The following is a 21483-nucleotide window of genomic DNA, read 5'->3' on the forward strand; positions in this document are numbered from 1 at the left end:
TGAACTCACTCCGTAGACCGGGCGGCCTCAAACTTAAGAGATCACCTGCCTCTGCCTCTCCAGTGCTGGGATTAAAGGTGTGGGTCACCACCAGGCTGTTTCTTTTTGCCCCTCTCAGTAATAGGGGGTTGCAGTCCACCACCAAAACGCATTTGCCACCCTTTAATTATTTTTATTTTGAAACAGGATCTCACAAAGTTGCTCAGGCAAGTCGTGAATGTATCATCTTCCTGCCCTTGCTTCTGAGAAACTGGGATTGCAACCTTGTAGTGTAGGACCCCCGAAGGGAGACCCTCACTCAAGTCTCAGGGATCTCAAGCCCAGAAAGCCACAACAGTCAAGCTTGCTGCAAACACACGAGGTTTTAATGGCACACAAACCAACATGCTGAGGTCAAGACCCATACACCACGCAGGGGTAGAGGAGTCCTCCCCCAACCCTATTTTCCAGCAGGCTTATAAAGGCAAAAACCAGAACCTAGGGGGAGGATGGAAGAGGAAATAGGGGAAGTCTAGGGGCGGATATTTACTTCAAGGTACCTGGGACATTGAAACATTTTGTGGTTGTTTTTCCCAAAAGTTCCGGGGAATTAGGCCATCTGGCCGGGGGCCTATGTTCTCAGGGCAGTCATTATTTTATTTTTTTTACTCTTCAGTAGCACCAGGTCCAACTTGGCATCTCTTTCCTAAAACTTCATCTTTTGAGTGACCCTTGAGTTTATGCTAGGATATGTTTTACTTCCTGCAATTCTTTGGAAAGCCCACACCTTGCTCTTGGACGTGTCTCTTTTGTCCTCTGAACATCCCTTGCTCTTAACCCTCGTGCTCAAGCCTATATTGTCTTTCTTAATTTCCACCTAAATACACCTTTTATAGGGGGCTGGCTGGAAATAGAGCTCAATGGTAGAATGCCTGCCTTAGCTTATAAAATTCTCTGAGTTCAGTCCCCTGTACCACACACAAAAAGTGGGTCCTGTTTGTCTTGTTTGAGAAAGGGTCTCTCTACATAGCCACTCTACATCTGCCATCAAGTGACAACTAGGAGTTTAATCCCTGGAACCCACAAACTGAATAAACAGAATCAACTCCTGGGAAAGTTGTCATCTGACTTCCACAAGTGCACCACACTGAACAAAGGGTGACATGTTTATTATTTAAAGTATGGAAGAACAGAAAAATAAAAACTCAGATCATTTTTTTTTGAAGAATCTCAATCTTACCATATTACCAGTTTTTACTTCATGAGTAGAGTTGTAAAATACAACACTTAAATCAGGCAGTGGTTGCGCGTGTCTTTAATCCCAGCACTTGGGAGGCAGAGGCAGATGGATTTCTGAGTTCAAGGCCAGCCTGATCTACAGAGTGAGTTCCAGGACAGCCAGGGCTATACAGAGAAACCCTGTCTGAAGAAGAAGAAGAAGAAGAAGAAGAAGAAGAAGAAGAAGAAGAAGAAGAAGAAGAAGAAGAAGAAGAAGAAGAAGAAGAAGCCATAACACTTGGTCTGTCCCCATGAGTTACTAGTCACTTCAGCTTTCAGTTCCTGCTTCTGCACAATTGGGACTAATATTCAGAAGCAATCAGTGTTATGAAGAAACAATAACCAGTGCAAACCTGGTGGTGCACCCCTGTAATTTCAGCTGGGAGGCAGACATGGGGAGGTCAGGAGTTCCAAGATGGCCTCACTTGAATACATAGCAAGTCTGAAGCCCACAAGGACCACATGAGACTCTGTGTAAAACCAGACAGAATAACAGAATAACATACAGAAAGCAGTAAATATGGGGACAGCATTGGGAAGCATTACTACTACACACTAGCCTGAGGTATTGGGCAGTGGTGGTACACACCGACAATTTCAGCACTTGGGAGGCAGGGGCAGGCGGCTTTCTGAATTTGAGGCCAGCCTGGTTTACAGAGTGAGTTCCAGGACAGCCATGGCTACACAGAAAAACCCTGTCTTGAAAAAACCAAACCAAGCCAAACAAACACCAATAACAACAAAACAAAAACCCAAAACCAAAAAACAAAACAACAACCCACTACCCCAAGACAACGGAGAACTTTAAATCTCAGTCTTAGAAGTTTTAGTCAGGCATAATGGCACAAGCCTTTAGTTCCAGCACTTGGGAGTCAGAGGCATGTGGGTCTCTGAATTCAAGGCCAGCCTCATCTACAGAGTGAGTTCCAGAACAGCCAGGATTAGAAAGACCCTGTCGCAGGGCGTGGTGGCGCACGCCTTTAATCCCAGCACTCGGGAGGCAGAGGCAGGCGGATTTCTGAGTTCGAGGCCAGCCTGGTCTACAAAGTGAGTTCCAGGACAGCCAGGGCTATACAGAGAAACCCTGTCTCGAAAAAAAAAAAAAAAAAAAAACAAACAAACAGAAAGACCCTGTCTCAAAACACCAGAAACCTTTTAGAGGTTTTGACTAAAACAAGAAAAACATAAAACTGTTTGGAGCGGTTTCACATGGCACAGCACACAGGATATATTGAGTCAGACTGAAAGCTGAGAGTAGTTTGGCAAGAGGCAGACGCAGTGAGACAGGTGAGGGGTAGCCAGGGCCTGGGTTGGGTCAATGGGGAGAGAGAAACAGGGAGTCAGGAATGAGGAAATATGCCTTGTAAGGTTAAAGAGCTAGCAAAGTCTGAAGTTTTAACCGGGATTAACAAATACACATCTCGCTGGGTGTGGTGGCACACACCGTTAATCCCAGCACTCGGGAGGCAGAGGCAGGCGGATTTCTGAGTTCGAGGCCAGCCTGGTCTACAGAGTGAGTTCCAAGACAGCCAGGGCTACACAGAGAAACCCTGTCTCGAAAAACCAAAACCAAAAACAAACAAACAAAAAAACCAAACACACATCTGTGTTCTTCACAATGTACTGTAGGTCCTGTCATCTTTGCTCCCCAGTAAATGCAGCAATAGTCATTCTCCTCTGTAGCTGCTCTTTGCTACTTTGTGAGTTCTTTTCCCCACCTGTTCTCTGCCCACCTCCCATTTCACTCCCTACCAGTAGATAGGAGAAAAAGAAGGATGGGGGAGAGAGACCTGTGAATCTAATTTCTTTTTGTTTCTTCTTTGAGCACTACTAACAAACTGCAAACAACCCCCATGAACAACCACTAACTACACCTATCAGGGCTCTAGCACTTATATAACCTTTAAAAAGTTCCTAGAATTCCAAATGGCACACAATCCCAGAAACTATCTGCCGGAGGGTAAATCATGCCTCTGCTCGAGCATGAGGCAAATCAGTCAGTCAGCTGCTGCAAAGCAGTCCCATACCCACCACACCTGGGATTAAAACAAAAGTATATTTCTGTGGTTTTTAAAGGAACCAAAATTCTAGAAACCATTGCTATACCCCTCCATCAGTTATTCTCCCAGCAACTAGAATTTTTTTCCAATGAGTCATCTTATCTTGGTGGTTCTCAACCTGAAGGTTGTCTAACAACCCCCTTCACAGGGGTCACCTAAGACCATCAGAAAACATAGACATTTACATTATGACTCATAACAGTAGCAAAATTATAGTTATGAAGTAGCAGCGAACATGAGTTTGTGGTTGGGGTGATCACAACATGAAGAACTGTGTTGAAGGGTTTCAGCATTAGGAAGAAGGCTGAGAACCACTGCCTTAGCTGTCTGTGAAGGCAGAGGCAGCAAACCTGGGTCGTGAGGGGCTTTGAGAGTGTGGGCAGGGCTTCTGATTTTATTCAGCAGGAGATGAGAGGAATTTTAAGTTGACTGAGCAGGCAGGAGGAATGGCAATGCATTTTGGAGAGCCAGAAGTACCTGTACTGAAGTGTCTGTACCTGGGGACTTACAGGATAGGCTAGGGAGAAAGAACCCAGAAGAAACATTCCAGTAGTTCTTGTGCAGGATGCTGCAAGCCCAACATGCTGGGTAAGGAGAACAGGGGTGCCATAAAGGAGCCCCCCCATGAGCAAGGAAGCAGCCCGGCCTGCTGTATGATGGCCGTACCTATGCTGTGCTTCACAACAGCTGATGTCACATACAAGCAGGTGTCCTGGCACAGGCAAATGAGGGCAAAGGAACTGTTCCTAAATTGGAGCAAGGAAGTTTCAGAGAATGAAACTGTTGTTCAAATATCTATAACTGAATTGTTCTGTTTGAACCATAAGCAGAATGAATTTTTGTTGTTGTTGGAGAGAGAGGCTCTCTACATAGCCCTAGCTGTTCCAGATATGTAGACCAGGCTGGCCTCAAACTCATAGAGATCTACCTGCCTCTCACTCCCAAGTGCTGGGTTACAGGTATGCACTACCACGCCTGGCCTCTCCTCGAGATCTTAAAGTTGACTAATTGGAAGGTAAAACATTCAGAAACACAACCATAGTTTGGGTGTTAATAATAGCAACAAAGAAATTTAGGAGTGGAACAAAATAGTTTACTTATTAGTCAACTATTTATAGCTATTTAACTGATTTAATCAATCAGGTTATTTACTTTTAAAATCCTGAGCACAAAGATATTGCTTAAATGGGACAAAGTTCAAAGGAAGATTGATTTAACCAAATCAAATCACTGTGCCAAGGGCAACAAACTGAGATAATTCCAAAGGAGTTGAATATAAAGAGAAGATTAAACCACGGGAAGTTGGAAACTATGCCTTAAGCATTTACCTCTTTGAAGAGAGACCAATTTTTTTTTTTTCTGACCTCACAAAACTTAGGCAGTTTCTGAGTTCTATTTTCTCTTTAAAGTGAGGCTTAGATTTTTGTTGTTTTTTGGGGGGGGTTGTTTTGTTTTGTTTTGAAAGATTTATTTTATGTGAGTAGCTGCCTCAGACACACCAGAAGAGGGCATCGGATCCCATTACAGATGGCTGTGAGCCCCCATGTGGTTGCTGGGAACTGAACTCAGGACCTCTGGAAGAGCAGTCTGTGCTCCTAATCACTGAGCCATCTCTCCAGCTCCCTGGTTTTTGTTGTTATTGCTTTGTTTTACTGCTTTTAGGTATGTGGCTTGAGATTTTTATCATAGATGTTCTTAAGTGAATGTTTGATTAAAAGTCATCTTCAGCCAGGAGTAGTGGCACGTGCCTTTAATCCTAGCACTCAGGAGGCAGAGGCAGGTAGATCTCTATGAGTTCGAGGCCAACCTGGTCTACAAGGCAGTACCAAGATGAGAAACTGTCTCTAAAACACAAAGCAAAACAAACCAAAGAGTTTCCTCTTCATCCTAAAGAAGCCTGCCTGGATCTTGGAATAAGGAGTGGGGGCGTGGAGAGATGGCCAGGAGTGAAGAGCACCGGCTGTGCTCCCAGGGGACTAGGGTTCCTTTGCTATCACTCACATCATGGCGGTCACAACTGTCAACTCCAATGCTGGGGGATGCAGTGCCCCCTTCTGGTCTCTGTGGGCACTGCATACACATGGTGCACATTTTCTTTTTCTTTCTTCTTTTTTTTTTTTGGTTTTTCAAGACAGGGTTTCTCTGTGTAGCCCTGGCTGTCCTGGAACTCACTCTGTAGACCAGCCTGGCCTCAAACTCAGAAATCCACCTGTCTCTGCCTCCCGAATGCTGGGATTAAAGGCGTGGGCCACCATCGACCAGTGTGTAAATAATTCTATGTAGGTACCCATACATACAGAAAACAAACTTTAAAACAATAAAACAATCTTTTTTTTTTAATTGTTGAATTCCACTCAGAGCAAATATATTTTAGTATGGTTTTGAGGTAACTATTAATGAAATCAAGGTTAGGATAAATTTGTATATGTGGTTACTGCTTGCTTCTTGGGTCTGACAGTAGTTTTAGATTGTGTTCTTTTTCTGTAATACTTCGTAGCCAGCATTAGATAGTAAATGAGTTAGGTAAGATGTACTTCCGCCCAAGGTTGTGAAACTCAGGGCATAATACGTTTCAATCAGCAGCACACATCTGTGAAGGACTTTGTCATCTGCTTGGAGCAGGTAAAACCAAAGTAGCTAAGATCACACTGATATCACTAAGTATGTTGCATAACCAACCAGTTTCTACTTCTCTTTGGTCTTAAAGGTCAGAAAGTCTGTTTGGGGGTAAAAATAAAAGCAACCCACAAACTACTTGCCCAGAAAGGACATTTGAATTATTCACCTTAATGGAAACTCCCGTAACGTAAACTGCCTTTAATTTTTTGAACTCAGGGCTTCTTCCTACAAGGTTAGGGAAACTCTTTATGAGTAACCTACATATCTAACCCCTTTTAAAGAAACTGAGTCCTGGTAAATTGCTCAGGCTGGTCTTGAATTCAAGATCTTCCTGCCTCACTTTTCTGTATCCAGAACTACAGGAGTATAATACCATTACAATTACCATTTTAAATATGTTATTTAATCCGGGGCCTCGTTTTTTTTTTTTTGTTTTTTTGTTTTTTCGGGACAGGGTTTCTCTGATTAGCCCTGGCTATCCTGGAACTCACTCGGTGGACCAGGCTGGCCTTGAACTCAGAAATCTGCCTGCCTCTGCCTCCCCAGTGCTGAGATTAAAGGCGTGCGCCACCACTCCTGGCTCGGAGCCTCAGTATTAACTAAATACTTGTTATTATAGAAGTTGCGTAGCTCAGTGGTAAATTAAGGGCTTCCCTAGGACATTGGACTCCATTGTCAACACTGGGATAGGAGAGGGATGGATTCCCGATCCATGTGTGGTGGATGTACTTCGGAGTGACTATGCTACGGACAGGCTAACGTCAAAATTAATCTTAATCCTCCAGTTGAAAAGAAGAGCTTCCTCCTTAGCGTCATCAGACATTTTAACCTTGACCCAGCATCTTCACTCCAGCCCTGGCTGACCTGACTAGGCCGCCTTCGAACTTAGAACACTTCTGCCTCGACCTCCTGATTGCCGCCATGTCCGGCCCATGACACTTTGACAAACACAGGTAATTGAACACCTCTTTTTAAAATTCTCTTGCACTCTACACCTGGCATAGCATCGGCTGGGCCACCAGCGGTAGCCGAGGACATCGGTCGTCTCAGGTAATCCTCAGAGAATCCCGGAAGAGGAGCCGGGTCTCTCCCGTCCCACCCAATCGATTCTAAAAGTCCGCACCACCCCTGGGACTGTCAGCAAGGTGACGTTCTCCACGCCGGGGATTTTCGCAGTGGTGACACAGGCTACTTCCGGCGGGCCGCGGGAGTCCGTGACGTGGCAGGCGAGTCCGTGCACGGTCCTCCGGGCCGGGACACGGGACTGTCAGGTGCCCTCGGGGCAGCTCCCCGGGGACAGAGAGCACGGCCGCAGCCTCCAGCCGGAACCGGAAGTGCCACGTGTCCCCACTGTGCCTGCGCGGCCGGCGGCTCCGCCCAGGGCCTCCCTCCTCTCCGGGTTCGGCTGCCGCCTCCGAGCCCGGCGTTCCCAGCCCCGCCGGCCTGACTCCTGAGCCTCTCCGCGCCCTGGCCGGGTCGTGGCCGCCGGCGGGCAGAAGACACCCACACGCCATGCCTCGACTTTGACGTGCCACCCCCGCGTGTTCCGCTTCTCCGGCCTCCAGATCCCCTGCCCTCGGTTTTCCTGTTGGAGCTCTTTTTTAGGCTGGGCGCTGCGGTCGACCCCGACGGCTCCGTCTTACCCTGAGATCCCCGGGCGCCATGGCCCAGCCCCGGATCCCCGCTGCCCGCGGTGCCGCAGCTAGCCTCCAGGCCCAGAACGGAGCCGCCTCAGCCTCGGGGTCTCCCTACACCAACGGTGAGTGCCGCACGGGGGCGGGGAGGACGGCAAGGCTTGGGCCGGGGACAAGTCCCAGCCAGGTCTACCGCGGGGAGTGGCGGATGATGGCCTGGCCCCGTGAGCCGCGGTGGACATGCACCTGCAGATCCACGCTGGTGGGACAGTTTCATGTGTATTTATAGGTTCAGCCTGCAAACAGTAAGCACCTGCAGTATGCAACGTCTGAGATAAACAAGAGGTGAACAAGAATCGTAGACGAAATCAGTTCCCAGAACTGCCTTATGGAGGTCATAGTGTCTGGGTGTCATCACGCTCTGCGCCACCTCAGTCCTGTGTCCTGGAGGGCAGGGTTCATCTCGGGTCTGCAGGCTCGAAGTGCAGGGGGGTGGCGGGTCAGTGCTTATTAATACGAATTTGCAGAGATGAATGAATGACTCCGTCTTTGGCAGATCCCTTTAGGACTTGCTCATCTCTGCAGGGATCTTTCTTCAAGGATCTTCTTCCTACGACTGTCCTTGGGCCTCCTGTTTAGTTTTTCAGTTGTGGAAGAACCAAATAGATGAGTGGCTAGGGCTTCGTTTCTAGGGACCTCCTCTTCATTTAGAATGTAAGTCACAACTCTCTGAACCCTAGAGAGCGTACATCTGGCACTATAATTTATCATTTGGCGGGAGAATATCTTATAATTGGATACCTCTTCTAGGATTCCTGAAGCCTTCCTACAGCGTGATTTGCTAAGCTTATTTTAATTGATATAATAAAGACTCATTTTCTGCCTACTTACAAATTAGCCTACAAATCTTTGCTTTATGCGAAGAAGACAGGCAGAATAATACTAAAGTACTTACTGTGCCCATTTGAAGTTGGAGAAAATAGCCAGTGACTAAAATTGCTGGTTACAATGTATTTAGAGAAGAGTACTGTTTTCTTTACAAAGAGGGTTCTTTGTAAGACTTGAAAATGTCTGTGGGTAGGCAGCTCTGTGGGCAGGGCACGAGAAGCTGAGAATCACTGACAGGTTTTTAACTTGAATTGTTTCTTAAGTTTATAGTAAGAGATTATGTAAGCTACATTTTCTTCTGTGACACTGACATTTGCCGAGAAGATGCAATCATTCACTTCAAGGTGAAAACAACCGAAGATGTCGCCTGTGTGGGTTTTGCTTACGAATTGCACTTAAATCACAAATCCTGTAAATGTGCCCTAAGCTTACATGCAAGGAGAGCGGTGAGGATTTTGAAATGTTTTTGCAGGAATTGAATCAGTATGTTAGGCTCTGTTGGAGATATTCCATTGCTAGCTAGCTGTTTGTTTATTTATTTATTGACACTGTCTCGATCTTATCTCCAGTTGGCTTGAAACTTGTGGCAATCCTCCTGTCTCAGCTGCTCTAGTGCTTGCATTGCAGAGCTGGAATTTCCATAGCCCACTTACTTTGTTAATTTGGTCAAAGCCAAACATGCACCTGTTGCACATCTATGTTCTGACCTTGGGCATAAGAGTGCGCCCCTGTCTGGGTTGTTTAGAGCCATTTGGGAATTCAGATATGGAATTGTGGTTCAGGATGGTAGCAATTGTTAAAAACTCCAATAGAAGGAGTAGAGATAAGACTGTAAGAATAAAGAGCTTGAGTTGACACTTTTGCCTTTTTTTATTTTTGTTGTTCTTGATTGTTAGGGTGATTTTTTTTATTCTATTTTATTTTATTTTTACTTTTGAGGTTATCAGATAATTGCATAATTTATGCCTTCCCCTTCCTCCTCGGCCTTTTATAATAACCTTCTTTATTATTTTTGTTTTATTGAAGTGGGGTTTCTCTGTGTAGCAGCCTTGGCTGTAGACTAGGCTGTCCTGGAACTCAGATATTCACCTGCCTCTGCCTCCCAAGTGGTGAGATTAAAGGTGTGTGCCACCACTGCTTGACTGTAATAACCATTTTTAAAGTTTTTTTGTGGTTTTGTTTTGAATTAAGATCTTACTTTATAGCCCTGGCTGGCCTGAAACTTCCTATGTAGATCAGGCTGGCCTAAACTCAAGAGATTCACCTGCCTCTGCTTTCCAAGTGCTGGCATTAGAGACTTGTGCCATCAGAAGAAGCTCACCTCAATCTCTTCTAATAGCTTTGTGTGTGTGTGTGTGTGTGTGTGTGTGTGTGTGTGAGTGTGTGAGTGTGACAGGCTCTCACTATGAAGCCATTGGGGTTGGCCTGGAGGAACTCACTGTGGAGGCCAAGCTGGCCTCAGATGCTCAGAGTTTCCACCTCTATCTGCTGAGCACTGGGATGGAAGGGTGCCCATTTGTGAAGTGTGTTTTTAGTGGAAGTGTTGTCAGTCAGTGGCTGATCTCCTGGGTTAAGTGGTTGTTTGTTCATCTTTAATTCTGAGAATAGGGTTGTGGTACCGAATGTAGGCTCTGAAGGTGAAATGGAGAACAGTCGCATGCTGCAATCTATGCTTGCTAAACTCATGCAAGTCAGTAATTGCTGCTTACACATTCTGTTTGGGTTTTGTTCTGTTTGAGACAGGGTTTCTCTGTAGCCCTAGCTGTCCCCTGGAACTGGCTTTTTATACCAGGCTAGCCTTGAACTCAGAGCACGCCTGGTAGTTATATTTGAAAAAAATCTTAAGATGGTGGTTTAATGTACATGTATAAGTTAACATGTTACAGTAGTTATATCTTAAGATATCCTTTAGATTTAACCAAAACACAGCAAGAATGGCTATTTTTATTTTCTGTAAATTGCTTTTTTTGCTGTAATTCTGACACTAAGTCATTTTGCTCTGTGATTATTATTATGTTGTATTATAATCTGTATTATCTAGAAATGTTTTTAATAATGATTTGTTTATACATATTTCCATTGCAAAAAATCGATAGTGAAGCCTCAATCCTGACTGCCATGGTCAGGGTAAAGGAGATAAGGGCTCCGTCACTGTGTACATCCTTTGCTGGCTGTTTGAACCAACTTGCCAAGACAGTTAGAGACTGAAGCTTTGTTAACATGATTTCTTTGTAAGATTTATGTAATAGTTACCTTTTACATATAGAACTAAAGCTGAGAGAGATAGTATTCTTTCCCTTTCCCCTGATAGACTCTTAATTTTATGAAATAATGTCTGACGTCCCTCGGCCTGTAAGCCCTGTAACTTAGAGCCCCTCACAGTGTCTAGCACATTGAAGAGTCACTAATTTGGGGGTTGAAGAGATGAATCAGTGGTTAAGAGCACCTGCTGCTGTTGCAGAGGACCAGAGTTCAAATCTCAGCACCCACATAGTAGCTTCCATAGAACCGTTTCTAACTTCAGTTCCAGGGTAGGGACCCATCACTCTCTTCTGGCCTCTGTGAGCACCAGGTAGGCCTGTAGTGCAATATGTATACACACAAAAAATACCTATACTTTTTTTTTAATCACAGTTTTGTTGAACAAAAGTTTTAGAGTTAGGTGTTTTGCTGTTCATTTCAATGAATATATATTGATTTATTTATAGTAAGATTAGAGCACATTTTCAACTTATAGTTCAATTTATTTATTTTAAATCTTATGTGTGTGTGCACGCTGTGTGTGCTGTGTATGTGTGTATGGTGGGAGTTGGGTCCCCTGAAAGAGCAATACCTGCTCTTAACTTCTGAGCCATTTTTCTAGCCCCCATTTTCAACTTAAAAAATATTTGTGTGTGTTCATAAATTCATGTTTCTGTATGTGTGTGTGATATACATATCTATACCCCATATATATATATATATATATATATATATATATATATATATATATATATGCCACAAATGTGAAGGTGCCCTCAGAAAGTAAAAAGGAGCATTAGATCCCCTGGAGCTGGAGTTACAGGCAGTTGGCAGTTGTGAGCCACTTGATATGGGTGCTTGCCACTGAATTTGGTCATCTGGAAGAGCAGCAAGTTCTCTTAATGGCTTTCGTCATGAAACAGGCTGTGACTAAAGGAGATGTCTTGTCTCTTCCACTGGTTATTGTGGCTGAGCTCCATTGTTTTCAGAATGGGCAGTAACTCAGCTCCCAAAGCCATCTCTGTACCTCTATAAGCACTTATCACATTGTAGGCCAGAGATAACACGCAGAGTAAAGCACCTCTTTAGCATGTACAAGACTTTAGGTTCAGTGCCCTGCACTGCAGAAGCCACAAGAGTGTAACACTTGCATGTAGTAACTATTGAACTGCTTCTTCTGTGTCTGCTGATAGAGGGAGGGCTCTGGAGAGACATCGTAGCAGGACCTAGTGCTCACTGTTCTGTGGCAGTGCTCTCAGGCACTAGCCAGTGGCACTGGGAATATCATCCAATAACTTACCTACTCTTCTGATCCCAGGACCCAGATCCTTGAACTAGTGTGAGACCCGGGGATCAGGGCCTTATATTTGCTTCCTTTATAACTACAACAAATAGTTGCTGACAATTTTTAAGACTACTTCTTGCTTTATTTCCCTGTTTTTTTTCTCTCTAATCTGAGTTTTAAGTAAAGGGTAACTGACTAATTTTCTTCCTTTCTCATTATTTCTCTCTTTCTTTCTTTCTCTCTCTCTCTTTCTCTTTCTTTCTTTCTTTCTTTCTTTCTTTCTTTCTTTCTTTCTTTCTTTCTTTCTTTCTTTTTTCATTAGTATTCTGCTCCTATTCCAGCATGGACTTTGCTTTTATTGTTATTCTCTGTCAGTCCTCTCTTTCCTCTGTTTGTATGCATCTAACAGGCGCTTATGCTTGGGAGGCAAACACTCCACCACTGAGCCAGATCTTGAACTGTTCATCAAAGTCCTGTAGATCCCGAGTTCCTCCTTTTGTTCCTGTTTTGTTTTGTGGTGCTGAGGAGCAAACCTGAGCTCACCATGCTAGCTACAAATCACTTCATTGCTGAGCTACAGCTTCAACCCACCTCCACCCTGTGTGTGTGTGTCTGTGTGTCTTTGAGTGTGTCTTGTGTGTGCGCTCACCATCAGAGGCCAGAAGAGGGTGTCTAATTCCCTGGAGCTGGAGTTACATGGAGTTGTGTCACATGACGTGGGTGCTGGGAGCTGAACTCCAGTCATCTGAGAGAGCAGGGTTTCTCTGTATAGCCCTGGCTGTCTTGGAACTCACTCTGTAGACCATGCTGGCCTCGAACTCAAAAATCCGTCTGCCTCTGCCTCCCGAGTGCTGGGATCAAAGGCGTGAGCCACCACGCCCGGCTTTAGAACAGATTCTTACTGCGTAGACATGATTGGCCTATACCACTCTTATCTAGAACAGGCTGGCCTTTCTTGAACTTGATGAAATCCTCCTGCCTCTGCCATCAAGATGTTTTGAGTTACAAGTGTACGCCATTATATCCAGGTCATACCAGTAGTTTCTAAAGTCCATTACAAAATCTGTGTGAACTATCAGTACACGAGGCATATGCTCTTTCAGGTGCTAGGATTCTGTTGAGTGAGTTATTTACTTATTTTTGGTCAGTTGGGAGAAGTGAAGTAGTGTCTTCCCATTGTAGCTCAGGCAAGCCTCCAACTCATAATGGTCCTCTGGTATTTGCCTCTGAAGTACTGGGATTACATGTGTGAGTTACCTAGCCTGGCTTCTATTGAATCCTGTAGAATAGGCATTTACTAAGGTTAGTCCTGGGTCTAAATCTGTACCCTCATTGCAGGTTCTTCGTTGATGAGGAAGCTGCTGGTGGTGTGAAGCACTTTTCTGCACTGAATTGACCCTCTTTCGCTTTACTTCTTCATCTAATTTGACCTCTGTGGTGGTTTAAGTGAAAATGTTCCCCGTAGGCTCATAGAGTGTGGCACTATTAGGAGGGTGGCCTTGTTGGAGTGGTTTTGGCCTTGTTGGAGGAAGCGTGTTAACAGGGGTGGGCTTTGAGGTTTCGGATATTTAAACTAGGCCCAGTGAGCCTCTCTCTTCTTGCTCCCTGTGGATCCATGTGTAGAATTCTTGGTTCCTTTTCTTTTCTTTTTTTTTTAAACATTTATTTATTATATGTAAGTACACTGTAGCTGTCTTCAGACACACCAGAAGAGCTCCGGAGTCAGAGCTTGTTATGGATGGTTGTGAGCCACCATGTGGTTGCTGGGATTTGAACTAAGGACCTTTGGAAGAGCAGTCGGGTGCTCTTACCTGCTGAGCCATCTCACCGGGCAGCCCCCTCTTGGTTCCTTTTCTATTGACAGGTCTGGCTGAGATGTCTCCATGCTTCCTGCCATAATTATAGACTAAACCTCTGAACCTGTAAGCCAGCCACAATTCAATGTTTTCTGTTATAAGAGTGTGATGGTTTGAATATGCTTGGTCCACTATTAGGAGTTGTGGCCTTATTGGAGGAAGTATGTCACTGTGTAAATGGGCTTTGAGGACTCCTATGGTCAGGCTCCACTCAGTGCAGAAGAGACCCTCCCCTCCTGCCTGCCTGCAGAAGACAGTCCTCTTGCCTGCCTTCTGATCAGGGTGTAGGAGTCCAGCTTCTCCAGCTCCTCCAGTATCTGTCTGCTTGCTGCCATGCTTCCCATCATTGGTAATAATGGACTGAACCTCTGAAACTGTAAGCCAGGCCCAATTCAATGTTTGCCTTGCTCATGATGCCTCTGCACAGCAATAGAAACCCTAAGAAAGCCTGTTTTCACGTGTTCCCCATACTGTACTACCTGGTTAATAAAGTCAAAATATGTGCATCCCAGCTCTTGGCGGGCAGAGGCAGAGGATCAAGGAGTTCAAGGCCAGCCTCTCCTACATAATGAATTCAAGACCAGCTAGGGCATAGGAGACCCTCTTTTGAAGAGAACAAGAAAGACAAACACCCCAATCCGGTGGGGCCACAGAGAGGGCTCAGTAGTTAAAAGTACTTTTGCTCTGATCAGAGGATCCAAGTTCTATTCCCAGCACTCATACGAAGCAGCTCACAACCACCTGTAACTCACATCCAAGAGGACCCACCACCTCGGTGGGCACCTGCATTCCATACACATACAGATAACATATGCATAATTAAAAGCAATAAGAAATCTTTAAAAAACAAAAACTGGGAAAAAAGTATTTGGGTATTTATTATTTTTGGTTTGATTTAGTTTTTGAGACAATGTCTCTTTATGTAACTCTGGCTGTCTTAGAACTTACTATGTAAATCAGGCTAGCCTCCAGTTCTGAGATACACCTGCCTCTGCCTCCCTAGCACTGGATAAAAGGTGTACATTACCACGCCTAGTATTTATTTAGGGTTTTTAATGCAGTCTTACTGGCAGAATGAGGAGATGGACAATAAGGGGAAACAAATGACTTTAAGAAATAGCTGCCCCTCCCCCCAGTTGCTTTAAGATAATGGAATGCAGAAACAATGAGCAAGGAATTGGTGTGAAGGGAATGTTGTGTGGATGGAATGTTACTGCAGGTGTTTCTAAGCACCTGTGAGGTTGGTGGGGCGAGAGGGGCACTGCTTCCTGGAGGACACTTACTGTTGGGAGGGGCACTGCTTCCTGGAGGACACTTACTGTTGGGAGGGGCACTGCTTCCTGGAGGACACTTACTGTTGGGAGGGGCACTGCTTCCTGGAGGACACTTACTGTTGGGAGGGGCACTGCTTCCTGGAGGACACTTACTGTTGGACTAGGAAGAGGTCAGGAATAAAGGAACAATCAGTGTCGCTTCTCTCTGCTTTCCCTCACACAACAGAGAACCCTCTTGTGACCACGCTGGGGTGTGAGCACATGCAGTTCTCTAATGGTCACAACTACAACTCAGACTATCCTATTCAGTTGTGACCCCATCCATCCAGAAATACACCAGAACCTTCAGGTCATGTAAGGATTCTGTCCCATAAGTTGCCGGTACCAAGTCAAGGTTTCTGACTTGTGCTTCTGATTGGCTATATCAGTGAATCCCATGACCCTCCTGCTTGGATGCAGAAATTTGGTAGACAGCTCACAGAACTTGAGGAAACATTTATAATGAACATTAGAAAGTTTATATGAGCAGCTAGATTCATAAGAGTAAGCAAGTGTGGGGACCCCTCTTAGACCACTCTCTCTTCAGCAACCTGGAAGGTCATCATGTATACAGGATGGGATACTTTTGTTTTGTTTTGTTTTGTTGAGACAGGGTTTCTCTGTGTAGCTTTGACTGTCCTGGAACTCACTTTGTAGACCAGGCTGGCCTCGAACTCAGAAATCCACCTGCCTCTGCCTCCCGAGTGCTGGGATTAAAGGTGTGCGCCACCACACCTGTCCCAGGATGGGATAGTTTTATGTCAGTGACCAGGTGTGTAGTATGGGGGCCCCCACACCTCCTTTTTTTGAGACAGGGTCTCTGCCACCCAGGCTGGCCTCATACTCTGGTCATAGAGATCTCTGTGCCTCCATCTTTAGAATTCTGAGATTATGGGCATGAGCTACCACATCTGGCATTGGCATGCAGACTTAAAGAAAACAATAATTCTTCCTTCCTTTCTTTTTCTTCTTTTTAATATTTGTTTGTTTGTTTGTTTATTATGTATGTGAGTCTACTGTCACTCTCCAGACACACCAGAAGAGGACATCAGATCCCATTACAGATGGTTGTGAGCCACCATGTGGTTGCTGGGAATTGAATTCAGGACCTCTGGAAGAGCACTCAGTGCTCTTAACCGCTGAGCCATCGCTCCAGACCCTCTTTTTCTTTTCTTTTCTTTTCTTTTCTTTTCTTTTCTTTTCTTTTCTTTTCTTTTCTTTTCTTTTCTTTTTTCTTTGTTCTTTTCTTCCTCCCTTCCTTCCTTCCTTTCTTCCTTCCTTCGGTGTGTGTAATGTGCTGGGTGACATGTACAGGCGCTATGGTGCACAGATGTGGGGGTCAGAGGGTATCTTTGGAGAGTTGGCTCTCTTCTAAGCTTGCATGGCAAATGCTTTTACCCAATGAGCCATCTCAGTACCCAAATTTCAGAATAGTACTACTTCCAAAGACAAGGCAAACCCCTTAGCAGTCACTATAGTGCCCAACCATGAATCAGCCTTTGGGTATGGGTTTTCTTATTCTGACATTGTATATAGGTTAATTATACAATGCATGTATAATTAGAGCCTCCTGTGTCTGGCTTTTCTCTGTGTGTGTGTGAGGGGGCAGGGGTAGTGGTGGTGGTGGTGTTGGGACGTGAGCTCAGTGCCTTATACATAGTAGACAGATGCTGTGCTCTAGTCCCAACATACAGTAATACTTTTAAGGCTTATAACATTTTTTTTTTTTTTGAGACAGGGTTTCTCTGTATAGCCCTGGCTGTCCTGGAACTCACTTTATGGACCAGGCTGGCCTCGAACTCAGAAATCCGCCTGCCTCTGCCTCCCGAGTACTGGGACTAAAGGCGTGCGCCACCACGCCCGGCGGCTTATAACATTTATAACATGTTAGCAGCACTTATTTTTATGACTAAATCATATCCCATTGTATAGATAGATATATCCTACTGGGTTGTCCTTCGTCTGTTAATGGGGTGATTGTCCCCATTTTGGAGATATTAGTCACTGTTCTATTGCTGTAAAGAGACACCACAACCAAGGCAACTCTTTAAAAGGGAAGCATTTGATTGGGGGCTTGCTTAGTTTCAGAGGCTTAGTCATTTTCATGGTAAGATGCATGATGACACACATGGCACTGGAACAGTGTCTGAGAGCTACATCCTGATCTTCAGGCCACAGGAAGAGAGAAAGCTGGGCTGGCATGGGTTTTTGAAATCTCAAAGTCCATCCCCAGGGACATACTTCCTCGAACAAGGCCACACCTACTCTAACAAAGCCACACCTCTTAATCCTTCTAAGATAGTGCCGATCCCTAATAACTAAGCATTCAGATATATGAGCATATGGGGACATTCTTATTCAAACTACCATATTCCACTCCCTGCCACCATGAGTTTATAGCCATATTATAATGCAAAATGCATTAGTACAACTTCAGAAGTCCCTATGTGCTCTGCTTCAGGAGTTTTAAAAGTCCAGAGTTTAGCCAGGGTACATGTCTTTAATCCCAGCTCTGGGGAGACAGAGGCAGGTGAATCTCTGAGTTCTAGGACAACCAGGGCTTCACAGAGAAACCCTGTCTTGACACCCCTCCCCCCAAAGGCCAAAGTTCAAAGTCTCTTCTGAGATCCATGGGATTCTCTATAAAATCAAAAGAAAAAAAGCAGATTAAATACTTCCAACATACAGCGACACATTACCATTCCAAAAGGGAGGAAGGAAGTGTTAGTGTAATTTAAAAGGTGATAGGTTTTTATTCCAACTAGCTTCCAAATAAATGAGACAAACACTATAAGACTTATTTACTCAAGCCTTACATACAGCACAATAGCTGAACAGTATTAATGTATTTTAATCCTCTAAACTAATCTGGCTACCTCCCAGTCCCTGAGATTCTTGCATCTTAGCATTGGTCTAGCTCTCTCTGCTCCAGGTGTGTTCTCATGATGTCTCCTTGACCCTTTGTTCATGGAGAATCCTCCCTCCCCCACCCCCAGCCCCCTCCCCCGGCTGGGATCAGAAGTCCAGTCCTATTCTCTGCTCAGACTTTGGCTGATCAGCTTTTATTGACATGTCTGAGAATAAATGTTTATATAACATTGAGTCAAGAGATATTTAGAATAAGCATTAAAATGTCATGTCTGGATTGCAGCCAGATACAGGGGCATAGAAATCAGCATTTGTATAATACAAGCATAATCTCTACACAGTGTACAGTAACATAGTGAGGAAATATGGGACAAAGCAAGACTAAAACCAGTAGAGCAAACTTGAAAATCTGCATCTCTATGTCTGATATCAAAATGCTCTTCAGATCTCTAACTCCTTTCAGCTTTGTTCAACACACTTCTCTCACTTGGGCTGGTTCCACATCTGATCTTCAGTTCTCCTTGCCAAGTATTAAACAAATCTAGCATCCCCATTTTCTTGGAGTCTGCAGTGAAATCCAGGTTTCATCTTCACAGTCTCATACAGTGGTCTCTCTAGGCCTCCATGCACAGGGACACTCCTGATACACTCCAGGCCTCAGTGACTTTCCGTAGCCATAGAGGGAGATTCCACAACCCCTTTCTCGTATCGTTGACTCTAAAGCCAGAACCGTATGACCAAAGCTGCCCAAGTTTAGCTGCTTGATGGTGCTTGGCCCCCTCTTGAATTATTATATCTGCACCAGTTTTCATTTGTAGGTGGTTTCCTCCACTGCTTAAGCTTTTCTTTAAATCCACAAAATCACCAACTGGAAGCGAGGTCACCACTCCCTTTATTCCATCCAGCCTCTGGCTTTTCTTTAAACTGTTCATCTCCTGGAGCATTGAACTCAGCTCCATGACACTTCATGGAGCTCCTCTTCTCCTCACACTGAATGAAGAGTTTGTATTTCTTCTTGCCTTGCCTGCTCCTTTTCACTCTATAGATCAGGGAGATGTATAGAAAAAGGACAAAACGCAGCCACATTCTTTGTCAGAATATCACAAGAATGGTCTCCGGAATTAAAAGCATCAGTCCTCCGAGTGCTATTTACTACTATTCTTCCTCTCTGAAATTTCTTGAACCGGACCCCCACAGTCCTTCATGCTCCTGTTAGGATGACCCATTAAGCCCTACTTAATGTATCCGACTGCTTTCTAATTTAAATCCCAAAGTCTTCCAGATTCCTCCAACAAACAGCGTGGTAGTATTGCTGGCACAGCAATACCCCAATCTCTGATACCAACCTCTGTCTTAGTCATTGTTCTATTGTTCTGAAGAGATACCATGACCAAGGAAGCGTTTAATTAGGGACTCTGCTACAGTCTTAGATGCTCAGTCCATTATTATAATGTGAGGGAGCATGGCAGTACCACAGATACTTACACAGATGTAAGTAATGCTGCTCTGAACCTCTGTGTAAAGTGACTGCAGTCTAAGGGATGGCAAGACCGTACGATAACTTTGAAAGTGTAGACAGCAGGGATGGTGGCTGCATGAGTTAGTATTCCCACAAGCATGCTGACCTGTTACTGCACCTCTTTTTTTGTTTTAGCCATCCTGGCTGGTCTGTGTTTCTTTTACTGTTTTAGTTTCATTTCTCATTCTCCAGTGGCTATTATGTTGAATAAATGTCTGATTTTAGATTTATATTTATTTATATGTATATACGTGTCTCTGTGAGTCTCTGTGTGTGCGTGCCTGTGTGTGTGTGTGTATCTTTTTTTTTTTTTTTTTAAGACAGGTTCCTCTATTTAATAGCCCTGGCTGACCCAGAACTTGCTTTGCAGACCAGGCTGATCTCCATTACACAGAGATCCACCTGCCTCTGCCTCCCAAGTGCTGGGATTAAAGCAGTGACTCTCAACCTTCCTAATGCCTTCCTCAACCACAAAATTATTTTCATTGCTACTTCATAACTAATTTTGCTACTGTCATGAGTAGTTTTGTTAATATCTTTGTTTTCCTATAGACTTAGTCGATAAATGTGAAAGGGTCCTTGACTTTCAAAGGGGTCATGACCCACTGCTTGAGAACTGCCAGGTGAAAGTGTTGTTATATTTGTTTGCAAGGCTAATTTTTCTCCTGTCTCTTCTGAAGGTCCTGTCCAAAATACACTGATGTCTCCACAAATGTCATCGAGTCAAGGATATGATTCCCAACTTCCAGGATCCTACCCTCGTCCAATGCCAGCAAAGACTTTGAATCCGTTCTCTGCACAGTCGAACTATGGTGGTTCTCAGGGATCTGGGCAGGCTCTTAATAGTCCACTTGTGACTTCCAGTCCAGTACTACCTTCGCTTCATAGTGGTCCTGTTCCCCGAATGCCACTACCTACTTCTCAGAACCCAGCTGCTACACCAATGCCTTCTGGTAGCTTTCTTCCTGGAGCCAACCCACCCCCATCTTTGAATTGGCAATATAACTATCCATCCACAGGACCGCAGACGAACCATTTTCCTCATGGAGCTCCACCAACTCTACCTGGGAATCCAAATTTAACAGCGGATCATCAATATGTTTCTTCTGGAGACCCTGCACTTCAAACCAGCTTCAAAAAGCCAGGTACTCATGAAGGGATGTTTGAAATGTTGAAATGGAAAACTTGCTTCTTTACATTTGGACTCAATATTTACAGCCTTAAGCCTCATAGAAAACAATTTTGAAAAAAATCAATCAGTCTTTAAATAAGTTCTTTCTCACCCCTTTGACGTAATAGATTGCTTCCATTGCTGAACCATTACTGCTTTTGCTTTGTAGGTATTTTGTTCTTCTTCCTTTGAAAGGAGACAAGATCTTGTTAGTTGCCTATGATGAATCGCGACTCCTGGACTCACGCAATCCTCTATCTCAGCCTCCCAAACATCTGGTTCTCCAAGCTGTTATTCTTTCAGTCCCTAAGATTTCCAGGAACTTACATTTTTGTGCAGTCACTTTCATAGGACTGAAAGATGACATGGTGGTGGCACATGCCTTCTTAAATCCCAGTACTTGGGGTATACACACATGCAAAAAGAGTTTGGTGTGGTGTCCTAGAAAATAACTAATAAAAGTTACTCCTAGTAATTAATGGAAATTAATTTCAAATGATTGCCATGGCCTGACATAGTCACAGTGAGAATAGATCGGACTTGGGGTTTAACAGTTGTTCTCAGATGAGTTTGTCACTTTTGTTTCTTTCTGTCCTTTCTCTGGGGAGACAGGTTGTTCCGGAGTATGGGTCATTCTTGCCCTTGAGTTTACTAAACAGCTAAAGATGACATTGAACTGAGCACCTGCCTTTACCTCCTCAGTGTAGTGATTACAGGCATGCACTACCAAACCCAGGGAGATGGGAATGTGCTAAGTCGCAGATATGTGTTC

General features: G+C 44.4%; 1 protein-coding gene across 2 annotated transcripts in view; it reads left to right on the forward strand.

The window, feature by feature from the left end:
• The first annotated feature begins 6604 nt into the window (after nt 1–6604).
• Nucleotides 6605–21483, forward strand: part of Sec24a (SEC24 homolog A, COPII component) — a 65761-nt gene continuing 50882 nt past the window's right edge. For both annotated transcript variants that reach the window (XM_021175566.3, XM_021175567.3), the window contains exons 1-2: nt 6605–7695; nt 20221–20685. In XM_021175566.3, coding sequence (XP_021031225.1) covers nt 7599–7695; nt 20221–20685 — 562 coding nt within the window. In that variant the 5' untranslated portion in view covers nt 6605–7598. The remainder of the gene's footprint in view (nt 7696–20220; nt 20686–21483) is intronic.

This window comes from Mus caroli, unplaced genomic scaffold (genome assembly GCF_978045245.1).
Source record: "Mus caroli unplaced genomic scaffold, Mus_caroli_1 scaffold_13, whole genome shotgun sequence".
In the NCBI taxonomy this organism is placed as follows: Eukaryota; Metazoa; Chordata; class Mammalia; order Rodentia; family Muridae; genus Mus; species Mus caroli.